A 19359-nucleotide genomic window follows, 5' to 3' on the forward strand; every position below is an offset into this window, starting at 1 on the left:
AAACAAGATTCATTTATTATTTCTGTTAAATTTAATTAATTTACTGTGGGGGAAAAGGAAAGGAGAGCAACTGCAAAAGTTTGGGCACCTGAAGAGATTTGAGCTCTCTGATAACTTACCAGGACCTCAGACCATAATTAGCTTGTCTGGGCTGTGGTTTGTTCACAGTAATCGTTAGCTAGAGGCTTGGTGATGCAAATCTACTCAAACCAATGATCTTAACGATCACCAGCCATGGGCTTCTTTAATCAGTCGTCAATCACTCTGAGAAATGAAACACTGGATGGCCGCAGAGCAGGGCAGCACTAAACAACAGATCAGGGGGTCTCAGGGGGTTTCAGGGGGTTTCAGAGAGCAGGCTGCTCGGTTTGTAGGGGAATCAGGAAGCGCCAGATGAACAGCAGGAAGTCTGAAGGTCACTGTCTTCTGGAGAACTGCTGCTAGTTTTACTAGAAAGGAGAATCAAACTCGGTCTGACTGTAAAAGAGCTTCAGGAAGAATTAGCGGCCTACAGATGGAGCAGTGACCCACTGTTCTGTTCTGCAGTGACCCCTGCACACATACTGTCCTGTAGAGAGTCGGGCTCTACCTGTGCAGGTACTGGAGACTGGGCAGAAAAGGTCTGATGGGTAAAATAGTGGAGACTGGGTTTCCCAGAACACGGTGGGATTATACGGTCTCACTGGTCACGTGGTCAGGTAGTGCCAGTGTGGGTTCTCCTGCGGTCCATGTGGGGGCGCTATAGTTCTGTTACTGTGGTTCTCCAAAGACGACAGAACAGAGAAGAAGATCTAGTCAGACGGAGCTGCTCTGCTGAAGGTAAGGAGCTCTTCTGTTTCCCCTGTTTCCCCTGTCTACCCTCAGTCCTCCAGGTCTGGGCGGATCTGCTTCTCTGGTCGAGTCACATCTTCCCTTTCAGAAAGAGACACTGGGAGGAGATGACCAGCAGCTTGGCCGAGCTCCTTCTCTGTGAACCTCTGTGAGTCAGGATGAGCTGAATGAGTGAATCAATGAATGAATGAATGAATGAACTCGTTTGGAAAGAGTCACTGTCCACAAGTCAGCTGGAGAGGGTTAGTGGGTTTGAGCTCTGTCTTGAATTCTGAAAGGCATACACACACACACACACACACACAGACAGATCAATATACACTATACACACTGTTGTACTGTTCAGTATATGAGTTATTAATATACTGTGAATATTCAGATGTTCCACACAGCAATTTACATATAGGCACTTATAATGGGGGGTGAGGGGGGTGAGGGGGTCTTGGTGGTGGGCAGTTTGACTGGGCTGTTTGTCCCAGTTGTCCCAGTCCCCTCTCTACGTCTCTGCTGCTGAAATGAGAAGCCTGTGATCTTGACTAAGCTTTGTAGCCGTTATAGGGAAATATTATAGGGAAAGCGCTTAACGTGGCTTCATGTATTAAAACCTTTCAGCAGGAGAGAGCTCTTCTGAACAGCAATAGTGAGAGAAATGAGATGTTCTAGGTCACTGTTCTAGTACAGTAAGCCAAGGTAAGTGTGCTAATCAGCAGGAAGTGTTGTGCTGAATGTAGATGTAGTGACGTTTCCTTAGTGAGCTAATATCTGAATATCACTGAGGGTCAGGTCATTTAGGAAGATCATTTCTGAGTATTAAAATGTCCAACGTTTCCAGTGTCCGTCTACCGTCCCTGAGTCTGACCTCGTTTATGCTAGAGCTCCTGATGAGTTTCATTGGCTGTGGTCAGTAAAGCCAAGGTCAAATACACCTATGATTTGAAGTCGTTGCTCGAGAACGTAATCACTGTATTCTTCCTTTAGGTGATTAAATTATTTCGATTGTGGATTTCTGGGTCAAGTCCAGAAAGGTGTTGAACAGATCATTTCAGAGGCTGTTTCAGGGAATTATTATTAGAAATAGGCTTGTAATCTTCACTGACACGTCCTTAATGTTTCCTCCTCCAGAGTCGCCTCCTGTTCAAGTCTTCTGCTGCTCCGAGTGTCCACCTCCCTGCTCAGTCCCACAGTCGTCTCAAGAACCACCACCAGGAGGGCTGTCTCACGATGTTGTCATCAGAAGAGATCAAACGTGAGGACGTGGTGTCCGAAATCTGTGTTACTCTCGACAGTGACTCGTCGCTCGGACAACCGCCAAAAAACGAAAAAGCAAGAAACCACCACTGCCCCGAGTGTGGGAGGAGCTTTACCGCACTGGGTGATCTCCAAAGACACCAGCGCATTCACACAGGAGAGAAGCCGTATCAGTGCTCAGAGTGCGGCATGAGTTTTAGAGCCAGTGGTGCCCTCCGGAGACACCAGCGTACTCACACGGGAGAGAAACCCTACCAGTGCTCAGACTGTGGACAGAGCTTTAGGGAATGTGGTGACCTCAAAAAGCACCAGCGCATTCACACCGGAGTGAAGCCGTACCAGTGCTCGGAGTGTGGGCAGAGTTTTAACCAGAAAGGTACTCTCCAAGCTCACCAGCGCATTCACACTGGAGAGAAGCCCTACCAGTGCTCAGACTGTGGGAAGAGCTTTAATCAGAAAGGTAGTCTGCGAACACACCAGCGCATTCACACAGGAGAGAAGCCGTATCACTGCTCCGAGTGTGGACAGAGCTTTAGAGCCAGTGGGGCCATCACCAGACACCAGCGCATTCACATGGCTGAGAAACCCTTCTTTTGCTCAGACTGTGGAATGAGCTTTACGGTACACAGTGATCTGCAAAAGCACCAGCTCGTTCATACAGGAGAGAAACCCTATCAGTGCCCAGAGTGTGGGCAGAGCTTCAGAGAGAGGGGTACTCTGAAAACACACCAGCGCACTCACACTGGAGAGAAGCCCTATCAGTGCTCGGAGTGCGGGAAGTGTTTTACCACGCAGAGCCATCTCCAGAGACACCAGCGCATTCACACGGGAGAGAAGCCGTATTACTGTTCACAGTGCGGACAGAGCTTCAGAGAGAGCGGCGCCCTCAAAAAACACCAGCGCATTCACACCGGACTCAAACCGTATCAGTGCTCGGAGTGTGGGCAGAGGTTCAACCAACAGAGTGACCTCAAAAGACACCATCGCATTCACACAGGAGAGAAGCCCTATCAGTGCTCAGACTGTGGGAGGACCTTTCGACAATCAAACGTTAAAACGCACAAATGCATAAAAAGAGAAAATCTCAATGTGCAAAACATAACGATGGCAGATGATGTTAAAGATGATGCACTACTTTAATATTTTAAGCAAGATTACTTGTTTATATATTACAGTTTTATTATAACATAAAAGACCCCTGCATGGTCAGTACTTAGTAACCCCTGTCTGAAGCTTGTAAACTCTTTTTTTTTTCAGCAGCTCAGAGTTTCAGTTCTTCTTTGGGAGACTTTCAATCATTTGTCCCACTTGTCTCTACTTCTGTGAGGTTCGTGAGTCGTCCTGCTGCTCTGCTCTTTTGGGGTCTGTCCACCTTGATAAGTTTCAGTGATGTTTAGGTTAGGGGACTGTGAAAGCCATGGCAACCAACCCAGCCAAAACTCATTGCATGATGTGGTAATGGCGTTGGTTGAAGGTGAAAAGCCCTCTTTTTCAGGTCGATGAAAAGACGTCTATAAGAAGACGTCCCTCTACGTGGAAATTAACTGTGCGGTCCTTCACTGCTGCAGTCTGTTTTCCAAGACGTTTTATATGAAGACTTTGAACAGCAGTGATTATGTTCAGATTATGCTTGTACGTGTTTTCATGTAATTATTGTAATTATTGCATTGTAATGATCTAAATTGGGGCTATGTGTGGTCCTAAAAAGACGTCCACTAAATTTTGACCAAATCAGACAGAAGCCATTCTTTCTTAATGATTAGAGCCTTCTTTTAATAAGGTTATCTTCTGATTGGTCTTACATCTTACATTTGGGTCATGTTTGTGCTCAGTAGGAAAGTGCAGCACCATGCCAGATTCTTTCCAATCGTTTGCAATCAAACAGAGGGTTGTCTCAGTTTCATGTTTTCTGGGTTAGAATAGGGTAAAATACTTCTCCATGTATTGACAAGGCCCTTCCTGTTTTCTCAGAATTATGGAAGTGTATGGTAATGTAGTGGCCTTGACTCAGACTAGAGTGGCACTGGAATGGGGATATCTGTACTGACTACAGAGAGGCTGATACCATTCTCACACCCATCTCAGAACTATTCAGTCACTGCTTAGCCCTCTTTGCAATGGAAGTACTTTGAAATACACAATTACTATTACACATTTATTATTGTATATCGTGATTGATCTCTTATCCTTTTGATCCTGTGAAAATAGAGGGACTGTGTATAAAGAATGTCTGTAATTCCTAAAAGGTTAATGCAATATTTTATAACCCCTTAAATTAAAGCTGCAAGTCTGCACTTCTTCAGTCACAGCTTTATTATTTAATTTCACATATTTTTAAGTAAGTGAAAGGCAACATAAATGCAAAGCAAAAATAGTCACTGTCCACATGCCTGACTGTGTTTAGAGGTCCTATGACTCAATGTTATCATCAGACTAAGCTAAAATGTACAGAATTCTATAGATCCTGTAATGAAGAAGAAATCTGCAGTCACAAATAAGCTTAGACGTGCAAAGCTGGAGAAGAGTGTGGCCTTGTTTGTCGTCAGGGTAGTGGACCTTTCAGCCATAGTGAAGTGGACCATCAGGAACGTTTGGACATTCCTGGCTGATTTTGGAAACAGGTCCTGTGGACTGATGAAGTTATGTTTGGAAGAAAGAGTGAGAACTGGGTGTCCCGACATGGCCAGGCTGGATTAAACAGACTCAGTGGTCAGTTGGTCCTCCTGCAGTCCATATGGGGGCGCTACTGTTCCACAACTGGTTCTCCAAACACTAAGAGCAGAGAAGAAGACCCCAGGCCGTGGTGTTTTATACTAGTAGAGAATCAGAGGCTCTGCTGAAGGTACAGATCTCTTCTACACTGTTCCCAGATCAGCGTGGGAAGATCTGCCTATATGGTTATGTATTTAATTTTTCTTTCAAATTTAAAACAAAGAAAGCATGTGTGAGTGTGTGTGAGTGTGTGTGTGTGTGTGTGTGTGTGTGTGTGTGCGCGCGCGCGCGTCAGTCAATTAAACATTGTGATACATAAAAAGAGACAGTAAAAAGGAAGAACAATAGATAGTAAAATGTTTTTAATGAATAAAAGCAATTTAGTAAACATGGTAAAGCAGTACATATCACTTATAATTACACTGTTTTAGAGTTTAGAGAAGAAATAACTGCATGGTAAACTTCAGGTCTGCTACAATAATGGAGCACATTACTGAACTCTCTGATCCATGCTTCAGATGAGGGTGTAGCTTCTGGAAGAGTTGCAGAGTTCAGGAAGAGAAGGTATGGTCATTACTCTGTGCTCTGTGTGAAAGCCAGTGGTCACTGTCACTGTTTCGTGTGGACAGGGCTTGTGGTTATTAAATTGCTGCTAGATTTATCTAATTCTGAAAGGAGTTGGCCTGTTAAACATTACATGTTTTACTGTATTGATCTGTCCTAACTTAGAGTTAGTAAGTGGATTTGGAAATGTAGTGAATGTTTTTGTGTTGTGTGTCGAAAGCTTCTAATGCATAATATTGGGCAGTGATTGCAAATACACATATACACAAGTATTTTTGTCAGATCTGTTGGATAAAATTAGGTCAGTGAAGGTTCAATTGGTGAGGTCTTGTCAGTTTACCAATTTTTGCCAACTTTGTCAGGTCTTGTCAATTCCTATTCATCTCTGTCTGTAAAACGTGTAGTCCTCACAGCTGACGAACCTTTTTTGTTTCCTCCTCCAGAATCACCTCAGTTTGCAAGTGTTCTGCTCCTAGAGTCTACTTTACTGCTCAGTTCAAATTTACTTCAACAAACACCTCAAGAAACCCCACCAGGAGGGCTATCTCAAAATGTTGTCATCAGAGGAGATCAAATGTGAGAATGTGATGCCTGGAAGCTCCAAAGCTCAGAAAACCTCCTCTGTTAATCTCCACAGTCACACATCACTTAGACGACCACAAATAAAAGGAAAAGCCAGAATTCACCACTGCTCAGACTGTGAGAAGAGCTTTACTGCAGCGAGTGATCTCCGAAGACACCAGCGCATTCACACAGGAGAGAAACCGTATCAGTGCTCAGAGTGTGGACAGAGTTTTAGAGCCAGTGGTGCCCTGAAAAGACATCAGCGTACTCACACAGGAGAGAAACCCTATCAGTGTTCAGACTGTGGACAGAGTTTTAGAGAAAGTGGTGCCCTCAAAACACACCAGCATATTCACAGGGCAGAAAAACCATATCACTGCTCAGACTGTGGGAAAAAATTTAATCAACAAAGTACTCTCCAAACACACCAGCGCATTCATACTGGAGAGAAGCCGTACCTGTGCTCAGACTGTGAGAAGAGTTTTAGGACAAGTGGTGCCCTTAAGATACACCAGCGCATTCACACAGGAGAGAAACCCTTTTATTGCTCAGAGTGTGGAAAGAGTTTTACTACACAGAGTGATCTCCAAAAACACCAGTGGATTCACACCGGAGAGAAACCGTATCAGTGCTCAGACTGTGGACAGTGTTTTAGAGTGAGAGGGACCCTCAAAACACACCAGCGCATTCACACTGGAGAGAAACCGTATTACTGTTCAGATTGTGGACAGAGTTTTACAGCACAGAGTCATCTCCAAAGACACCAGCGTGTTCACACGGGAGAGAAGCCGTACCAGTGTTCAGAGTGTGGGCAGAGCTTTAATCAACAGAGTAATCTCCAAATACACCAGCGTGTTCACACTGGCGAGAAGCCGTATTACTGTTCAGACTGTGGTCAGAGCTTTAATCAACTGAGTAATCTCCAGACACACCAGCGCATTCACACGGGACTGAAGCCGTATCGGTGCTCAGACTGTGGCCAGAGCTTTAATCAACAGAGTAATCTCAAAACACACCAGCGCATTCACACAGGACTGAAGCCATATCAATGTTCAGACTGTGGACAAAGCTTTAATCAACGGAGTAATCTTAAAAGACACCTTCACATTCACACAGGACAGAAACCGCATCAGTGCTCAGACTGTGGGAAGAACTTCCAACATTCACTTTTTAAGACACACAAATGCATTAAGAGTGAGATAATGTAATGTGTAAAAATGTTTATCATTGCAGACAGTGAAAGATGACATTTCTTTAATATTTTGTCTGTTCTGCATGCCACTGGACACAGCAGATAGCCTACTTTTAATGGATGAATGTAGGCAGAGTAAGAATGTCTCAAAAATACTTGTCCATGTTTTGCTGAGGCTCTTTCTGTGTCCAGGATTAATAGCTTCTGCTACTCTAGTATAGTGTAATGCGGGGACCGTGAGTCTAACTTCAGACTGCTGAGAGACTGATACCGTTCTCATACCCGTCTTATAACTAACCTTCCTCCTCTAGTCAGTGTTTAACCCCCTTTACACTGTGAGTACTGTTAAAATCCACAATTAAGTTGTTTGCTTTTATAGGTATTTATAATTGTTGGTGTGTCCAATTACTTTTGAGCCTGTGAAAATGGGGAGATGTTTAAAATGTGTGTTAATGCAACACTTTTGTTAAACCCCTTAAATTAAAGTCTGCACTTCAGTCACATCTCGGTTACTTCGTTTCAAGTTGAGGTGGTGTACAGAGGCAACACCTGTACTTCTGGGCCTGACCGTGTTCAGAGAAGGTCGAGTGTATTCTTTTTATCCAGGTAAGCTACAGATGCACTGAACTCCATTGATCCCGTGGCCAAACAGTCTGAAAGTACTTAAGTGTAATGAAGAAGAAATGTGCAGCCAACACCCAAGCCTAGAGGTACAAAGCTGAGTGTGGCCTAGATGTTTGCCGTCAGGGAGGTGGACCTTTCAGAGAAGCATGAAGTGCACTGTCCTCTGATGGTTCCTCTGAGGATGAGTAATGGGATCAGATTGAAAAACACCCAGATGATCTGCTAGAAATCTGTGAGTGCTCCTGTAGGCCAGTCGGGGGCGCTGTAGTCCTCTGACAGACGTAAAAGAGCGGAGAAGAAGATTCCAGACCGTGGTGTAATGAGAAGATGCTCTGCTGAAGGTAAAGAGCTCTTCTGCACTTCATGCTTTTACTGCTGTAAATATAGGATTTAGAAAGTGTGAGCAGAGGCAGGTCTGTCCAGCCTGAGCTGAGGGGGCTAAGGTTAGGCTAACCCTTAGTCTGGACTGGGTGGAGCAACGTCGCTGGCTGAGGTTTGGGTGGGGAGGCGTTACTGGCTGCGTTTGGGTGGAGGAAGGTGGAAGAGGGCGGAGGAGGGCGTCTCTGGGTGAGTTTAGGTGGAGCAGAGTGAGATGTGTGAACAGCAGGCCATGTACTGCTACACCTGTTCAGCCGTCTGAGGTGGAGAAATCGCGACCCATGTGGTCTGATCTGTCTGATCTGTGGTCTGATCTGAGATGTGAACATCAAGGAACCAGAAGCTGCTGACTCTCTCCAGCATGGCCCCATCAGTAGAGACAGCTTCCCCGAGTCCACTGTGAGCTCCTCGGTCACGGTGACCTTTAGGATGCTCACCTCCTCTCTGCCTCTCATTGTAGGAGTTCAGGCCCACTATCGTCATGTGATCTGCAAGCTTAACGAGGACCCTGGAGCTTTGTCTGGCTGTGCAGTGATGGGAGTACCGGGGCTGCAGGTGGGCTGAGTATAGAGCCAGGAAGTTCAGGATCCAGCTGCACAGGAAATTGTTCAGACCCAGATCTCAGAGATTAAAGTCCAACTTCAGCAGACGGAGGTGTTGAATGCAGAGGACGAATGTCAGATCTCATGTTCAGGTTCACAGACAGGTGACCGGTACCACTGTGGACATCATCTGATCTACATCTGGGATTGGATTAGTGGAATAAAGCAGAAATCAAATATTGATGTCACTTTAGTTATGACGTATTTTCACTTAGTTAAAAGGGAATTAAATTATAATAATGTGTGTATGCAGCTGATTGCTTTCTCCTGTTGATTATATTAAAAACCTCACATCAATCAAAACGTTCATCATTACTGTTGTTGAAGAGTTTAACTCTGATTGGATCAGAGAAAGATTGTAGATGTCGTTGGACGATGTTATAATATTAGGCTTCATCTTCAGCCCTATTCTGACCCTTTTTAGCCCTATTAGTTTATTACTCTCAATAAAGTCTGTGGCAGTCTTCTGGTCATGTATGGAAGACAATACTCAAATCCAGATGCTGAGGACTCTTTGCTGGCTCTTCGAAGGCGCAATGCTTCTGGCAGGTTTAGCCAGTCATTGTGTAGCCTATAGCCTACATATGTGATATTAACACGTACCTCACTAATTTTCAAACTACTTTTTTTTTAATCACTCAAAGTAATACATTAGAAGCCATGTGTTATGCACACTTTATTGGAAGTACAGACAGTGCAAAAATCGTGTAGCCACTTCTAGCTTAGTAATTTCTGCCAAGATTTCTTATCTTCCAAATCCATCATATATTTTACACTTCACCTCCCTATATACTGTAGTGCTCATAGGGCTTTTGTCTGTAAACCTCACATCCCTTTTGTTTTCTCCTCCAGAGTCACTTCTTGCTGCAAGTCTTCTGCTGCTCCTAGTGTCCTCTTCCCTGCACAGTTCAAATTTACTTCAACAAACACCTCAAGAAACATCCCCTGGAGGGCTATCTCACAATGTTCTCATCAGAAGAGATCAAATGTGAGAATGTGGTGTCTCGAATCTCCAGTACTCTGCAAACCTCACCTGCTAATCTCCACAGTAACTCACCGCTCAGACGACTACAAAAATATAAAGGAAAAGAGAGAATTCACCACTGCTCAGACTGTGGGAAGAGCTTTACTGCAGCGAGTGATCTCCAAAAGCACCAGCGCATTCACACGGGAGAGAAACCGTATCAGTGCTCAGAGTGTGGACAGAGCTTTAGAGTGAGTGGTGCCCTCAGAATACACCAGCACATTCACACAGGAGTGAAACCATTTTATTGCTCAGACTGTGGACAGAGTTTTAATCAACACAGTACTCTCCAAACACACCAGCGCATTCACACAGGAGAGAAACCCTACCAGTGCTCAGAGTGTGGGAAGAGCTTTAGACATAATAGTGCTCTCAGAATTCACCAGCGCATTCATACAGGTGAGAAACCGTATTATTGCTCAGTGTGTGGGAAGAGTTTTACTACACAGAGTGATTTTCAAAAACACCAGCGTATTCACACTGGATACAAACCATATCAGTGCTCAGCGTGTGGACAGAGGTTTAATCAAAAGATTAATCTCCAGAAACACCAGCGTATTCACACAGGCGAAAAACCCTATCAGTGCACAGAGTGTGGACACAGTTTTAGTCAAAAGATTAATCTCCAAAAACATCAGCGTATTCACACAGGGGAAAAACCCTATCAGTGTTCAGAATGTGGGATGAGTTTTATCCGACAGAATCATCTCCAAGCACACCAGCTCATTCACACAGGAGAGAAACCGTATCAGTGCTCAGACTGCGGGAAGAGTTTTAGAGTGAGTGATGCCCTCAAAACACACCAGCGCATTCACACAGGGGAAAAACCCTATCAGTGCTCAGACTGCGGGAAGAGTTTTAGAGCGAGTAGTGGTCTTCAGGTACACCAGCGCATTCACACTGGCGCAAAACCGTATTATTGCTCAGACTGTGGGAAGAGTTTTAGAGTGAGTGATGCCCTCAAAAAACACCAAGGCATTCACACAGGAGAGAAACCCTATCAGTGTTCAGAATGTGGGAAGAGTTTTAGATTGAGGAACGCCCTCCACATACACCAGCGCATTCACACAGGTGAAAGACCGTATCAGTGCTTAGAGTGTGGAAAGAGCTTTGTTGTGAGTGGGGCTCTCAAGAAGCACCAGCGCATTCACACAGGAGAAAGACCTTATCCGTGCTCAGACTGTGAGAAGAGTTTTAGAGCGAATAATGCTCTCCAAATACACCAGCGCATTCACACAGGAGTCAAGCCCTATCAGTGCTCAGACTGTGGGAAGAGTTTTAGAGTGAGTTGTGCTCTCAAAAAACACCAGCGCATTCACACTGGAGAGAAACCGTATCACTGCTCAGACTGTGGGAGGGACTTCCGATATTCAAATGACAAGACCCACAAATGCATGAAGAAAGTAATAAAAACTTAACTGAGGCTCCTCCTCTTTTCTCTGCTCGCTTCCACCTGCTAGACCAAGATATTTGTGGTGTGGAGTAGCATGATCAGCTCTCTGAGAAGTAAGATATGTCACCTTATTCACTCTCTGAATGTTTGCTCAGACAGTTACTGTATGGAAAATAATCGAAAAACTTAAACTGTGTACAAGAACTGGGGAAGGTTTTTTTTAGTGAGTCAATTAGAAAAGCAGTGTGTTTGATGCAGTGCAAGCAGAAAACATTCAGTACAGACTAAGTAAGTGATAATTAGACTGTGGTGATCAGGAGAGTGTTTTGACCAGTATAGCAAGCAGCAGCAGATTGGAGTTGGGTGGTGTAAAGGAAAATATCCATCCCTAACCCCAACATTATAAAAGAAGGGGCTGGCTACTTTCTGTTTGTCATTAGGTCTTGAGGCCAACTCTGCTGTACTTCTTTAATCCTTAATAAAATAATTTATCTTTTGTGGAACTCTGACATTGTTTTTTCAATAGTGAATGAAGGTGTTTTCCTACAAGTGTTCATTTAATATAAATAAAAAATGTTCTGTATGTAAGCTTTATCTTTTTTAGGCTGATGTATTTAAGCCTTTGGTTTGTGGATAGGAAAGTTAGTTTCAATTGCTCATCTTTTTATATTTTATGTATTTACTAACCCTAACCTCGTCACGAAACCTAATCCTAACCCTCACCCTGGCCCCTTGGTCTAAACCTAATCCAGTTAAGCTCCAGTATAATATAAATATTTAAAACAACAGTGTGCAAAAATAGCAAAATCGATGTAAACTACAATTACTGGACTAAACTACTGTTTCCTATAATTTTTCAGATCTACAAAAAAGAAAAAGAAATGTGAGTGTAATTTGAGCTTCAGTTAGAAAGGGTTTGGTATTTCTGCTACGTTTGTGTGAGTCACTTATTTTGTCACGATCTTGTCGGAGCGACACCTCTGTGTGCCGCATAACCTGTAAGCTGATTGGCAGTTTTTGTTAAAATGTGGGCAAACATTGTGTTGAGCATTATGAGAACTTCATATTTCACCCAGTGATCTCATTGATAACGGCTTTGGGTAACTAGCTTGAACGCTCCTGTTTACACTCAGTCTGAGATCATATGATACTCCCACTGCTCACACTAATAAAGCTCTGCTCTCCACTCATACACCAGTCTAACGGAGCTGCAGATGTGAGGTCGTGTTCAGTGTGCTGCTATAGCTCAGTGCTTACAGACTGGTTTCCTTCCAGACGGTCAAGTCAAGTCAAGTCAAGTCAAATTTATTAGTAGAGCTTTTTACAACTGTTGTCGTCACAAAGCAGCTTTACATAATTAGTACTTAATAAAGAACAGATTCAGAGAAGAAAGAAGAAATAACATGAAGCGTCAAAGACCCCGTGAGCAAGCCAACGGCGACAGTGGCAAGGAAAAACTCCCTCAGAGCTGGAGGAAGAAACCTTGGGAGGAACCAAGACTCACAAGGGGGACCCATCCTCCTCTGGCCAGACTGTTTTAAACATTAATGATAAAAATGACTAAACCAGATACAGAAACAGAAAGTTAATAGTGGTGATCTTAATAGTGTCAGACAGGCACAAGTCCATCTAGGTTTCAGCACGGCCACCAAACAGGCAGCAGCGGCAGGCGGGTGAGCCATGGGTGGTGGCGGGTTGGGGGGGGGGACCCGCTGGCCGGACTGGTAGGTGGCAGCTGGTTAGATGCAGGTAGAGGGGACCTCAGCGGGCAATCTTCCTGCAGATCGGGCTGGGTGGCCATTTACTCGAAGAAGGTAAAGAGAGAGAAGTTAGTTCTAAGAGGAATTTTATGGAGTGCAGAGAATGTTGATCATCAGCATCTGGGTATGTCTGATGACTCCGGCAGGTCTGATTATCACAGCATAATTAAAAGGAGAGAGCCAGAAGGTAACACGGACACGGGCGTACCCTGAGACGGTCTGTTACAATGGCGGACTGCTGCTCAGTCTGATTTAAAATCTGTGTCTGAATCGATAATCTGATCTTCAGTGCCCAGTACTTTGTTTTCTCTCCATCAATAGAGAGCGGAGTCTGGTCTTGTCTGACTGGAAATAACGGACTGGTGCTGCAGTATCGCTGCTGAGTAAACACATGAGCCTCGCTAGAGGAACGCTCCCGTCATCTGGATCGAGAGCACACACCTGTACAGGTTGGCATTGTTAAAATCCCCAACAACAATGAGTGCAGCGTCCTTATGGTGGGTTTGGAGCTGTGTGAGTGTGTCGTGAAGCTCACACAGCGCGGTGTCCTTCTGTACATCGGGTGGAATGTACACTGTACAGACGGTGACCAAGGTGAACTCCTGAGGAAGATAGAAGCTCCAGGTTTGGTGTGCAGGAGCGTACGAGGGTCACAACATTAGCACTGTCGCACCACTTGTTGTTCACCATGATACATACTCCACCACCTCTTGACTTTCCCGACTCCACAGTTCTGTCCATGCGATGTGCTCGGCTGGCTGGCTGGCGTGGTCCGGTATCGCTGGGTTCAGCCATGTCTCAGTGAAACAGAGGAGGTTGCAGTCCCAAATGTCTCTCTGGAACTTGATTCTGGCCCGGAGGTCGTCGAGTTTGTTGTCTAGAGACTGGACGTTGGCTAGGAGAATACTAGGCAGAGGTGCCCTGTGTGCCCTGGCTCTCAGTCTGTCTCTGACGCCGGCTCGCTTTCCTCAGTGTCGCTTCTTGTGGAGTTTGTCGTCCCGTTCCATGATGGAAAAGTTTGAATAAAATAGCTAAAAACACTAAATTTAACTAAAGAAAAGCTAGATGTGGTCTGAGCAGTCGTTACGGCGGCCGTCGTCAGCGTCGGATCATCATCTATGGATGAGTGCAGCCTCAGTTCTTACATGTTTGGATCTTATTCCATATTTAGGTTCAGGGCCTGATTCTCATCTTTCACTGGAGCCTCTGCACCACCTAAGTTCTCCAGCTCCTCGCCATCGCCTCCCTGACCTTCACCGCCACCGGTCTGTCTGTAAACAGGGCAGAGTGGATCAAAGGTAAATGTAATGGTAACATGAAGGCAAACTTTACAGGAGACTTTACAGTGGCCTGGTCTGTGTATTGGGCTGAGCGGTCAAGCCAGATACTTTACAGGATGACCTGAGCTACATGCACAATCCATCTGTGGTCTCCTGCATCCAGGGCTGAAAAATACTCAAAAGACTGTAATTGGTTCCCGTACTTCAGTATTATTTTGGAAGGGTGGGGCTTCACTGGAGCATTCCCAAAACTGATCACTCACTGAACCCTTTCTCCAATACATTCACAAGGAAAACAAACAGAGCTTTTACACTTTCCTCTGACCTGGTTAGAGATCTCCCAGGTCAGGAGATTGCTCTCTGTTTCTCACACCAATCAGAGAAACTGAATTTGAATCCATAGATTTTTTATTAAAACATGAAACTAAATTCCTAAAATTTCCTTTAACACCCCCCCCCCCCCCCCCCCCCACACACACACACACACACACACACACACACACCCCCATCAGAGCTGCAGAGCGGTTTGTGGACACCTCTTTTAATTAATGCACAATTCAGGTGCTTTAAGCTGCACCCATTGCTGACACATATGTGCACACACACACAGCTTGTCTAGTCCCAGTAGAGAAGTACTGCCAATAGAATAGGACCCACTGGAGCAGATCAACAACATTTGAGGAGCTGTGGAACAACTGTGTTCTCTGGAATGATAGTGGTGGAGCTCCATCCAGTACTTTTGGGATGTGTTGGGGATGATGAGGTGGGGTGGTGATCATCATCTAACATCCTGACCTCACTAACAATCTTGTTGCTGAATGCAATCAAATCCGCACAGCAATGCTCTTCTAGTAGAATCTAGTAGAAAGTCTTCTTCTCTGGACAGTTCACTTCTCTTCTCTGGCTCCACTTAAATCCCTTATTCATTACAGTTTCCGTTGTGTCTCTGCAGTTCAGATTGGACAGGCTTACCTGCAGTAGTAGATCAGGGCAGCTACAGCAACCAGAACAACAGCCAGACTGACCACAGCTGCTCCCACACTTAGGTACATGGTCTGCTTTTCAGGTTGATCTGATAACATATATAATCACAAAAGCCTCAGTGCACAGTGTGAGAGAATGTGTCTCCACACTTATTACAGATTTATTTACTTACACATTAATAACATGTTTTTTATCATATAGCACCTTCCCCAAAAACTCAAATTGCTTAACAAATAGTAGTTAGGAAACAGAAGTTTTATGCAATTAATTAAACATTCATACAAATGTATAAAATATGATTGGTAGTAATAGTAAATGAAAGTGATATAATAAAATAGAATAAAGCATGTAAAGTATCAGTATTTTAATAATAAGGATTACATCAGGAGTCATAAACTCCGGTACTGAAGGCCTTTAATTCAACATAAATGAGTCACCTTGCGGGTTTCAGGTGGTGGTACCTTCAGGTTCTTACAGAATCAGAATTGGACCCTCTGACCTTACAGACTAATATCATATCCACCCTCATATCCACTGGTCTTCAAACACACTTCATCTGACCACTAAAACCACTCCTGAATACTGATACTGAATTATATTAGCAGGACTCTCTAAAATCCTCTCAGTGTTTCAGTGAACTGTGTGGGTTTAAATGCTGAATTATAAAGTATAGATGTTCTTCTACTCACCAGGGGGCATAGGTGCTGCAGAAGTGTTGTTCACGACTAAACAAAAAAATTAATAAAGACAATAATTACCAGTACTGATATTTATATTAGTATAATCCTCATGTTCTACTGGTATCAGCAAACACATAAGAATTAGAACTGTTAAATTGTTTAGACTTTATTTTTTTTAGACTTTAATTAGTTATAATGTCCAGACTGTAGGGAATGCAGGTACACACCTCTGTAGATGGCCTGGTATCGTTTCTGAGAGAGAAAGAAAAACAGATTTTAACACAGAGGGGTTAGTTTAAGTCTCAAAAATGAATTTTTACACGGTTTAAAAGTAAAAACATAAATTTGTATAAACCTACATTTGTATCGTCACAGTGGATGTTAAGCCGAAGTCCCTCCACATGCTGTTTGGTGGTTAGACTCTCTAGTGTGACATTAAGAGCTGGATCACTGAGGTTCTTAGGATAAAAAGGATCAGCCAAGGTCTTATTATCCTGAAAATAAAGATGACTGTTAAACCTGGTGTTAAAGGTTTATAAAACCATAAAGTCAGTGGTCAGTGAGAGTGTCTACCTGTAATTAACTCTATATAACATTAGAATAAACCCAAATGAACATAAAGTCAGTGGTCAGTGAGAGTGTCTACCTGTAATTAACTCTATATAACATTAGAATAAACCCAAATAAACATAGTCAGTGGTCAGTGAGAGTGTCTACCTGTAATTAACTCTATATAACATTAGAATAAACCCAAATAAACAGAAAGTCAGTGGTCAGTGAGAATGTCTACCTGTAATTAACTTTATATAACATTAGAATAAACCCAAATAAACAGAAAGTCAGTGGTCAGTGAGTGTCTACCTGTAATTAACTCTATATAACATTAGAATAAACCCAAATAAACAGAAAGTCAGTGGTCAGTGAGAGTGTCTACCTGTAATTAACTCTATATAACATTAGAATAAACCCAAATAAACATAAAGTCAGTGGTCAGTGAGAGTGTCTATCTGTAATTAACTCTATATAACATTAGAATAAACCCAAATAAACATAGCGGTCAGTGAGAGCGTCTACCTGTAATTAACTCTATATAACATTAGAATAAACCCAAATAAACAGAAAGTCAGTGGTCAGTGAGAGTGTCTACCTGTAATTAACTCTATATAACATTAGAATAAACCCAAATAAACATAAAGTCAGTGGTCAGTGAGAGTGTCTACCTGTAATTAACTCTATATAACATTAGAATAAACCCAAATAAACATAAAGTCAGTGGTCAGTGAGAGTGTCTATCTGTAATTAACTCTATATAACATTAGAATAAACCCAAATAAACATAGCGGTCAGTGAGAGCGTCTACCTGTAATTAACTCTATATAACATTAGAATAAACCCAAATAAACAGAAAGTCAGTGGTCAGTGAGAGTGTCTACCTGTAATTAACTCTATATAACATTAGAATAAACCCAAATAAACATAAAGTCAGTGGTCAGTGAGAGTGTCTATCTGTAATTAACTCTATATAACATTAGAATAAACCCAAATAAACATAGCGGTCAGTGAGAGCGTCTACCTGTAATTAACTCTATATAACATTAGAATAAACCCAAATAAACAGAAAGTCAGTGGTCAGTGAGAGTGTCTACCTGTAATTAACTCTATATAACATTAGAATAAACCCAAATAAACATAAAGTCAGTGGTCAGTGAGAGTGTCTACCTGTAATTAACTCTATATAACATTAGAATAAACCCAAATAAACATAAAGTCAGTGGTCAGTGAGAGTGTCTATCTGTAATTAACTCTATATAACATTAGAATAAACCCAAATAAACATAGCGGTCAGTGAGAGCGTCTACCTGTAATTAACTCTATATAACATTAGAATAAACCCAAATAAACAGAAAGTCAGTGGTCAGTGAGAGTGTCTACCTGTAATTAACTCTATATAACATTAGAATAAACCCAAATAAACATAAAGTCAGTGGTCAGTGAGAGTGTCTATCTGTAATTAACTCTATATAACATTAGAATAAACCCAAATAAACATAGCGGTCAGTGAGAGCGTCTACCTGTAATTAACTCTATATAACATTAGAATAAACCCAAATAAACAGAAAGTCAGTGGTCAGTGAGAGTGTCTACCTGTAATTAACTCTATATAACATTAGAATAAACCCAAATAAACATAAAGTCAGTGGTCAGTGAGAGTGTCTACCTGTAATTAACTCTATATAACATTAGAATAAACCCAAATAAACATAAAGTCAGTGGTCAGTGAGAGTGTCTATCTGTAATTAACTCTATATAACATTAGAATAAACCCAAATAAACAGAAAGTCAGTGGTAAGTGAGAGTGTCTACCTGTAATTAACTCTATATAACATTAGAATAAACCCAAATGAACATAAAGTCAGTGGTCAGTGAGAGCGTCTACCTGTAATTAACTCTATATAACATTAGTATAAACCCAAATAAACATAAAGTCAGTGGTCAGTGAGAGTGTCTACCTGTAATTAACTCTATATAACATTAGAATAAACCCAAATAAACATAAAGTAAGTGGTCAGCGAGAGTGTCTACCTGTAATTAACTCTATATAACATTAGAATAAACCCAAATAAACATAAAGTCAGTGGTCAGTGAGAGTGTCTATCTGTAATTAACTCTATATAACATTAGAATAAACCCAAATAAACAGAAAGTCAGTGGTAAGTGAGAGTGTCTACCTGTAATTAACTCTATATAACATTAGAATAAACCCAAATGAACATAAAGTCAGTGGTCAGTGAGAGCGTCTACCTGTAATTAACTCTATATAACATTAGTATAAACCCAAATAAACATAAAGTCAGTGGTCAGTGAGAGTGTCTACCTGTAATTAACTCTATATAACATTAGAATAAACCCAAATAAACATAAAGTAAGTGGTCAGCGAGAGTGTCTACCTGTAATTAACTCTATATAACATTAGAATAAACCCAAATAAACATAAAGTCAGTGGTCAGTAAGAGTGTCTACCTGTAATTAACTCTATATAACATTAGAATAAACCCAAATAAACAGAAAGTCAGTGTGTGTTGTTGGTCAGTAAAGTTATTGATGTTTTGTTCAGAACGTAATGAATAATTAATTAAACTAATTAAATGTAATGAAAGGTTAATTGAACTGGAGTGAATGTATGGCCTCACCGGGGTGTACCAGGTTGCTTCACAGTGCTTCTTTTTCAAGTGGTCCAGGAATGCAGGGAGGACTGGATACTTACAACATCCAGAAGAACAGAACTCCTCATAGGGCCGAGTTATGTTGCAGCTCTGAAACAGAGATCCAGCCAGTGAGATTCAGCTACCCTACATTACCCTGCCCCTGATGCAGAGCCAGGGTTTTTGCACCCTGAAGGGTGCGTATGGGGGTGATGTAACCCATTAACCTGTAAACTGTAGACTGGGTTTTATTTTCCTGTGGAGGTTCTTGGAGGTAAGGTGAGCTGATCAGCTTGCTACATGCACCTGTTTGTTAAAAG

At 42.5% G+C, this 19359-nt stretch overlaps 2 protein-coding genes across 8 annotated transcripts in view; one reads left to right on the top strand and one right to left on the bottom strand.

Annotated features, from left to right (window-relative positions):
- The first annotated feature begins 778 nt into the window (after positions 1-778).
- On the top strand, positions 779-11628 carry LOC140551575 (uncharacterized). 7 transcript variants are annotated; one of them, XM_072675050.1, is made up of 5 exons: positions 808-979; positions 1954-3029; positions 6065-6222; positions 6304-6978; positions 9827-11628. In XM_072675050.1, the coding sequence occupies exons 2-5, from the start codon at positions 2053-2055 to the stop codon at positions 11155-11157; spliced, it is 3141 nt and encodes a 1046-aa protein (XP_072531151.1). In that variant the 5' UTR covers positions 808-979; positions 1954-2052; the 3' UTR covers positions 11158-11628. The 7 variants fall into 7 exon arrangements, with proteins under 7 accessions (XP_072531148.1, XP_072531151.1, XP_072531144.1 ...); XM_072675043.1 differs by lacking the exons at positions 808-979; positions 1954-3029; positions 9827-11628 and adding exons at positions 4871-4976; positions 5310-5355 and having other exon boundaries at positions 5799-7608; XM_072675044.1 differs by lacking the exons at positions 808-979; positions 1954-3029; positions 9827-11628 and adding exons at positions 4881-4921; positions 5310-5355 and having other exon boundaries at positions 5799-7608.
- A 903-nt stretch (positions 11629-12531) lies between these two features.
- The window catches only part of LOC140551120 (uncharacterized), a 7464-nt gene continuing 636 nt past the window's right edge, over positions 12532-19359 (bottom strand). The window contains exons 2-7 of the mRNA XM_072674486.1: positions 19028-19150; positions 16196-16330; positions 16064-16088; positions 15846-15881; positions 15145-15244; positions 12532-14163 (exon numbers count right to left, since the gene is read on the bottom strand). Coding sequence (XP_072530587.1) covers positions 14049-14163; positions 15145-15244; positions 15846-15881; positions 16064-16088; positions 16196-16330; positions 19028-19150 — 534 coding nt within the window. The 3' untranslated portion in view covers positions 12532-14048. The remainder of the gene's footprint in view (positions 14164-15144; positions 15245-15845; positions 15882-16063; positions 16089-16195; positions 16331-19027; positions 19151-19359) is intronic.

Source organism: Salminus brasiliensis, chromosome 3 (assembly GCF_030463535.1).
Source record: "Salminus brasiliensis chromosome 3, fSalBra1.hap2, whole genome shotgun sequence".
NCBI lineage: Eukaryota > Metazoa > Chordata > Actinopteri > Characiformes > Bryconidae > Salminus > Salminus brasiliensis.

What these genes read in the sequence shown, in the direction of transcription:
- LOC140551575 (XM_072675050.1), top strand. Translation starts at nt 2,053, where the DNA reads ATGTTGTCATCAGAAGAGATCAAACGTGAGGACGTGGTGTCCGAAATC. An exon ending in TGCTCGGAGTGTGGGCAGAG is followed by an intron (nt 3,030 to 6,064) that starts GTTCAACCAACA and finishes CTGTGAGAAGAG; the next exon opens with CTTTACTGCAGCGAGTGATC. An exon ending in GCCATATCAATGTTCAGACT is followed by an intron (nt 6,979 to 9,826) that starts GTGGACAAAGCT and finishes ACCACTGCTCAG; the next exon opens with ACTGTGGGAAGAGCTTTACT.